The 7,480-nt window shown below is 33.8% G+C and overlaps 1 protein-coding gene across 1 annotated transcript in view; it reads right to left on the reverse strand.

Annotated features, from left to right (window-relative positions):
- Positions 1 to 6,917, reverse strand: part of Ns4 (Nucleostemin 4) — a 72,521-nt gene extending 65,604 nt beyond the window's left edge. The window contains exons 1-2 of the mRNA XM_090388520.1: positions 6,907 to 6,917; positions 307 to 422 (exon numbers count right to left, since the gene is read on the reverse strand). Of these exons, the coding sequence (XP_090244646.1) occupies positions 307 to 415 (109 nt within the window). The 5' untranslated portion in view covers positions 416 to 422; positions 6,907 to 6,917. The remainder of the gene's footprint in view (positions 1 to 306; positions 423 to 6,906) is intronic.
- Between the last annotated feature and the right edge of the window lie 563 nt (positions 6,918 to 7,480).

Raw genomic sequence — 7,480 nt, forward strand, 5'->3', positions numbered from 1 at the left:
GAAGAATGGATTTTATTTTTAAATAAAATTTCGAGATTACCCAAGTCTGTTAATGGTAAGTGCCCAGTTAATGTTTTGTAGTATTTTTAACTTGATTATTATTATTATCATCTATAACTACATGTCTTATAACCAGGGCAATTTAATGTAACTTTAAGATGCAACACCCCCAGACGTCAGAGTCATGAGCCACCACTGTTTACAAACAAAATAAATCTGAAGGAATTTGACTTAATTTCAACATTAATTTTTTAAACTTATTTTACTGATCTTTCTAAAGAAATAAAAAGTGTTTTTTAAATTCACCTTCTGCTTTATTGGATTCTAGCTCTGCTCTCTTTTTTTCTTTTTTCTGCTGAAGCTGAATTTTTTTCTGCTTTGAACTAAACGGAACTTTCCTTCTACCAAAAGGCATTTTGGCTCTATTAAAAAATAATTTATTTTTAAGAATTTTTACAGCTTATAAATTGCCAAATACATGACATATATCTTAAAATAAAATGTATATAGGAAATATTTTGGGTAAATCTGTTAAGTTCTAGATGGATAATGCACGTATTTAATCTGATTGTGTCTTTGATGTGATTGGTGGTTTCCTCAAAAATTAAGAGCCCTGCACTTGGACTATTCTTTGGAGATTCTTATGAAAAACTTGCATTGCCTAATAGTTTGTTAGGTTATTAGAATAATTATTTATCCCTTGTAAAAACCTCATTGTGTGAAAGAGCCAGGAGATTCTTATTAATATGAAATTAAAATTCAGTTTAAATACTGTATGCAATTCTGTGTTAAATTTTTGTCTCTTGGAGTCACTTTAGTTCTTCCAGTTACAGAAGACAATTTTTGGCTGTAAAGGCATGACCAGTTCTTGACAAATCCAGTTGACCGTTCAGCACTAGCAACTATTATTTTACAAGTCAATCTAGCAGCTATGAGGTGATTTCTTTGTTTTATAATCGCTGCGTTCCATATTTTGACAAGGACTGGCATAACTTTTGAGAAAGGTATAGTAAAATGAACTCTTAGTATTAATGCTAAATTCTTGACAGCATTTATCCATTTGTATTTAATCAGGGGAAAAAGAAGTGAATATTCAATGACTTCATTCGTGAAAACATTATACTATTTATTTATGGAAACATATTTGTTTGCAAGCATGATGGCTGTAAGATGGGCATTCATAACTCAGGAGTGATCTGGCAACTTATCATCTCTTGTGGATTTTCAATTTGTGTTGTTTTAATAAGCTGGTAATAATTAATTTATCATTTGTAATTAATTTAACATACATTTAATAATTTAAATTAGCTTTTATATTTTTTAACTTAAAAGATGTTAACTTTCAGTGGACCATCCAATATTATTATTATTATTAGCCATATGGTGCAAGGAAGCCTGAGGCTTATGCTGCACCAGCCAAAAAAAAATTCCTGAGAGAGAGAGAGAGAGAAGACAAAAGGAATCACCAAGAAAGAGAAGAATGATGATATCCAGCTCAGGACCCTGGGTGTGCCAAGCCCATACTCACCAGATGTGAGCCCCTGGGGGAATATTATGGGGTCAGTTTGATTGATACTGATTTGGAAGTTAGAATTATAGGAATTTAATACTAACAAGGAAAGTAAACAGGAGTATTTTCACCTCATCACATGACACAAGAAGCATTTTTCTGTGTAATGGCTGTTCCAGGAGTTAATTTTTTGGCACGCTGTTCTGTTACTTCCTCACCTGGCAACTAATAACTCTTGTACTGTTAAGTGTTAGTGTTCTACAGTCCCAATATTGACCTGAATATTGGATTCAGCAGGAATCCAGAAACATACCCTAAATCAATTTATATGGCACAAGTATCCTAATTTGTAGATTTCCCTCCCCCAATGGGGAAGGGGATTTACAACCCACTTAGGAGAAATGCCATCCACAAGTCAACCTATATTACTAATATAGTTTTATACAAACAGCATCACCAAAAAGATGAATCTACTATTTGTCTAAAAATCAGAGTACTGCCATAGCAGCTGTTTCGAGACTTACTGGTTGATATTAGCAAACTTATGCCAACCTGTGAATAATGTATCAAGTCTAAGTAGCAGCTAAACTGAACTGAGATTTTCCTACACAGCAAAGTACTAAAGGTGCATGGTTCTGTTCAAATGCAGGCATTAAAATTCTGCATTTAATTTCTATCTTGTGTGTGTTTTGGTTCTTCCAATGCCTGAAATAAAATACAGCCCTGAAAAATTAATTTATGCCAAGATCCTCCAAAAAAACAGTGAAAGCATAGTCTATCAACCTTTCAAGCATCTTTCAGTCTTCCAATTCTAATTGCTGTATTTTAAACTGAATAAATTATGAATAATAACCCTTCTTATGTACAAGAAATCCACGATAACCACATAGAAATAACAATTATCATCTCATATTTTATGTTGAAAAAACATTATGTAAACTTTTGTGAAAATTTTATTTAAAATTTTCAGTATTGCACCAATATTGGTGTAAGTGACCTGCAGGTCACTTACACCAGGAGATGTTGATTAATTCTATGTGCCTCTTGTACAGTTAAGTGTTAGTGTTCTACAGCCCCAATATTGACCTGAATATTGGATTCAGCAGGAATCCAGAAACATACCCTAAATCAAATTTAGTGTGGCACATGCTCGACTATGTTACTAGATTAGTCCTGAAACAAACAAAATTTCAAAAAACGTGCACATGGACTTCGTGTTTTCCTTACTATACTGAGTAGCCAGTTTGTTAGGTACACCAACTAATAGCAGGTGGCAATACTTTTAGTCCTCAAAACAACATGATATTGATGGAGCATGAACTCCATAAAGTACTCAAAAGTGTTCCATGGGGATGCTAGTCCATGCAGACTTGATTGCATCCCACAGTTTTAGATTCCTGAATGGCAGATCCCCTGTGAACAGCTCCTTTCACCTTACACCATAGATGCTAAATCGAGTAAGACTTGGTGACTGAGTAGGCCAATGAAGTTTAGTAAAGTCACCCTCATACTTCTAGAACTATTCCCCATACCTTATGACTGGCACATTACCCCGTTATAAGTAATTGTTAGATGTACAGACTAAGCATAAAGGGATGCACTTAGTCAGCAAAAAAGTAGTCTGTGGCATTTAGATGATGATCCATCAGTATCAGGAGACCTAACATGTGCCATTAAAACACTTCCCACACCAACCATTGGCAAGCAGAGTTGATGTCTGACATGATGGTCTACTGATTTATGTTTTGATTGATTTAGTCTTTAATGGTGCATTGGCAGATAAGGCCATAATGCGCCAAGTCAACCTGATTTATGCTTGTTGCCATATGCTGGTCCTGCCATCAGCGTGCAACAAACAGAATTCAGATTCATAAGACAAGGCAACCTTTTTTCCACTCCTCCAATGTATAAAAGTAACAGTGTTCCTGTGCCCAGTCCGCCTACAGCTGCTTGTTTTAAATGAGAAGGAACAGAATCCAGTGGTTGTCTGTTGCTTTACACCTATCTATGATATCCTATTTCTGGCCATGGTGCCACTGGCAAGATGGTTGCTGGGCCACTCTTCATACACTCTACACTGTTCTGCGTGAACAGTGTAGAGTGACAATAGGGTGATAATGTTCAAAAAACCAGGGCCTAACTTGAGGATATATGGACCCTCAAAAAGTATTTTTGGGGCCCCTGTAAAAATGTTTATTATGAACAGGAGCTATTTTCAGAGTATTTGGTCCCTAGGCAAAATATTTTCCGGGAATCCAATGCCCTACTTTAATAGTAAAAAATTAGGGCATAGGGGCCCTTGGAAATTTAGGATTACACAATAAATATAAAAATGTAAAGCAAATAAAGCTGCATATATTTCTAAGGAAATATATAAAAATATGACCATATCAGTGCCATGCACATTTTGACTACAAGCTACATTACAGTTTGAAAGTATATTTTATTTGTAAATTTTATAAGGAACACAAGCACTCATGCTCGTTGTTATACTACTGGATATCGCCGATATCCAGTAGCATAACAACGGCTGTGTCCATTGCCATTTATGGGCCTGCTCAAAGCATGGGCCCTAGGCACACATGCATAAAACCTGCACTGGCACATCTGGTGCTGGCTATCACACTGCTCTCAAAAAAGCTTAAGTTGTGCTGCTTGTCCAGTCTTTCACTGAATTGCACATCTACACTATTCTCTGGTTTGTAACTACCTGCTTTATGTAGCCTGAGGTGTGTATGCACACATATATAAAAGAATGACTGGTAAACACTGAATCTTAAACAATCAATATTAATCAATACTGAAGATGTTTCTAAACAATTACAATCAATATTATAAATTTTAATCTGCATTATACTTTAACATAATATTAATTTTAGTCTGTTTTAAATTTGAGAAAGTTTCGCTCAGCTAAATTTATTCTTAATATGATATCCAGATTTGAATACATGTCCTCCATTTCGTTACAACTGATTATGTTAACATCTTCATCTTCCATCATTGATATTTTTCAAATATCAATGATGGAAATCTTATGAAACAATGTTGTATAAAGTCTAGAAATATCAACATCTTTTTGTATAACTGAAATAGTTTTTAGTGACATAAGAGTATAACCAATAATTTTTTAAAAAAAGAATCAATTTTAAATAATTCTTTTGGATCAGCACTGATTTAATTGTTGGGCTGCCTATGCAAGATGCCTGTAACAGTTTTCTTACTACAGTCATATATATAATACTCGTATCTTCAAAATTTGATATTCAAAACTTTTTTTAAAGTCTCATTTTCTATGTCTATTTGAAAACGTACAGTTTTCATGCTGTTTTATTATGCGTTCCCAGTTTCTAATACTGGATTTACTGATAATTACTGATAATAAAGAGGCAGATTTTTAAAATCTCCCATTCAGCAGTTTATTTACAGATATCAATTTTTCTGATGATGTCCAAAAATATAATCTGTATGTTGAATAAAAATATAAGGATTGTTTAATTCAAGCACGTTTGACACATGAGAGTTCTCAGCAGACAGAGTGCAGATGGGCATATGCTTTATAATTAATAGTGATATATGATTCAAGAAAGCAAGCTTATACAGCATCAGCCAAAAAAAAAAAAAACTTGCTCCAAAAGTTTGTTCAGTTCTTCTTTGAATTTATTTAAGCTATGAATTTCCCCAACAACAGATGGAAGTTTGTTCCAGAAATCAACCACTGGCTGGATAAAGCAAATTTCCACACTTTTATTCTGCAACTATCTTTCCTCGATTTAAATTTATGCCCCCTCAAGTGCATAATATGAGCAAGAGGTTGAATCCCATCAGCATCAAGCTTGCTCAAACAATTAAAAGCCTTATACACCTCAATTAAATCATCTCACAGGTGCTGCAATTTACAAAACTTAAGCCTTTCTTGGTAAGAGCACCCCATTGTTCCCCTCACAAATCTCATTGCCCATCTCTGTACTCGTTCCAGCAGCTCTACATCCTTCCTAAAATGAGGCATCCAGACCTGTATGCAGTACTCAAAGTGTGGCCTGAACATTGCCTTATACAAGAGGATAATCACCTCCTTCTCCCTACTAGCAAAATTCCCGTATATCAATGACAAGACCCCTCGAGCTGCCCTTGCCTTCAAGCTTTAAACCAATGCACCGACATGCTAGTTAATAACAAGACCTGCATTGGTTTCATTTACACCCTCATTACGATTGTGTGTGCTGTAATTTTTTTGTATAACATTTCAAATAAAGAGTAAGTTCCAACCAGATCAGTGTGCAATAATCCATTCTGAACTGGGGTCCAAACTTTCCATACATGGTAGAAGCAACTCATCTCCATAAATTTTAAATGCCGATTCCAAATTTCTGCAAGAAAAGTTATGATAACCAATTTCTTGGAACGCTGGTATTTTGCTGTTAGATTTTAAAGAATTTAATGCCAATGTTAACTTGAAATGGGATGCTGAAACTTTGAGCTGCCTGCACTTTGATGTTACACATAAACAACTGGCACAACTGACAGAAGGAATTATTTTGCTTTGTGATCATTTTTAACAAACTGATTAAAGCCTTGTTTCAAAAGATTTACCATGAGGCACTCAAACACACCTGATATACCTCATGTTTGTCACCAACATTTATCTTGGCAATTACACATAACCTGAACAATAAATAACATATTTTTTTAAATTAGTGCTTTCTATTCCTTAAATCTGCATACTGAATTTTTAAATAAACAATTTTATGGATTTATACCAGCTGTAATATGCGGGGCACTATAAAATGAGAAGCTCTAGCTAACTACCCCTGTATCTCCACCCATTCCGAGTGCCGATATACGAATTTCTAACTTCGCAGTTTGTCTAGTGCTATCCAACTATGTGCAATGTTATCATTAATCAATATTTCTGAGTATGACCTGTGGCTATTTTTGATTCAAATACACTTCCATGTTCCTAAAATAGTCTTCCAATACACAGCTAAACCAAACCGCAATATATATATAAAACACTTCTCTAATGATTTTGTAAGAATATTTTGTTTACTACAGTAATGAATACATGATGACACTATAACAGTATTCCTCGGTGAAGAAAATTACACAACTCATGATAACTAAAGTTATTTTTTTTATATTAAATATCTGTTACAAAAAAAGAAAGAAAGTGCTATGGCAAAATAGGTATTCAGTTTGAGCGAAAACACAATTTTTCCTCGGTCATTTCTTAAAATAGCTGGTTTATTTTTTAATTTTTTTGTACAAGCATTAAAAGAACATTGAATAGGGATAACGATGTTTTCCTGAATTATCCCACCACCAAATTATAAATTTAATGGCATGCTGGTATATGATTCACCTACAGTTACCCTAAAAAAAAAAAAAAAACCATTCACCTGAAACAAAATTTAACCTACTTTACAAAAAGGTAAAATCGTAGTTTAAACTTCTTATCCCGCAAAAATCACATAGTGTTTCCTCATTGGCTGGATGGAGGAAAAATGTCATGTCTACAAAAATGCCACTGTATGATGATAAATTTTAATTAATATATTTGTAAGAAATATTGTTAATTTAAATTAATTATTCTTAGAAATTAAAGTTTCTTATGCAGATAATTTTTTTTTTTTTTTTTTTTTGGTTGAAGCCCGGAGTATGTCTGGTTCACTGCCAAAAGAGAGTCAGATAAGTCAGCCCAACTTCGTGCGTGATAACGTAAAAGTATTATGAAAGATGTCAAAGTAGTGATTTACATAATGTAATCAAAATAAGTTAAAAATATCAACAACAACAAAAAAGGAAAGGATGACTTTTCCTTTGGAGTAAACTTCATAAAATAGTAATTGAGATTTTGCGTTTAATAGAAATGTGATTGACATCATCACTCTGCCTTAATTGGCAGAACATCCTTAGGAAACGTAAATTATATCATAAGTTATGTAATATCGCTATGGAGTTTCCATTCAGTAT

This window comes from Mastigoproctus giganteus, chromosome 14, assembly GCF_048544385.1.
Source record: "Mastigoproctus giganteus isolate SK-2022 chromosome 14, ASM4854438v1, whole genome shotgun sequence".
Classification (NCBI taxonomy): domain Eukaryota; kingdom Metazoa; phylum Arthropoda; class Arachnida; order Uropygi; family Thelyphonidae; genus Mastigoproctus; species Mastigoproctus giganteus.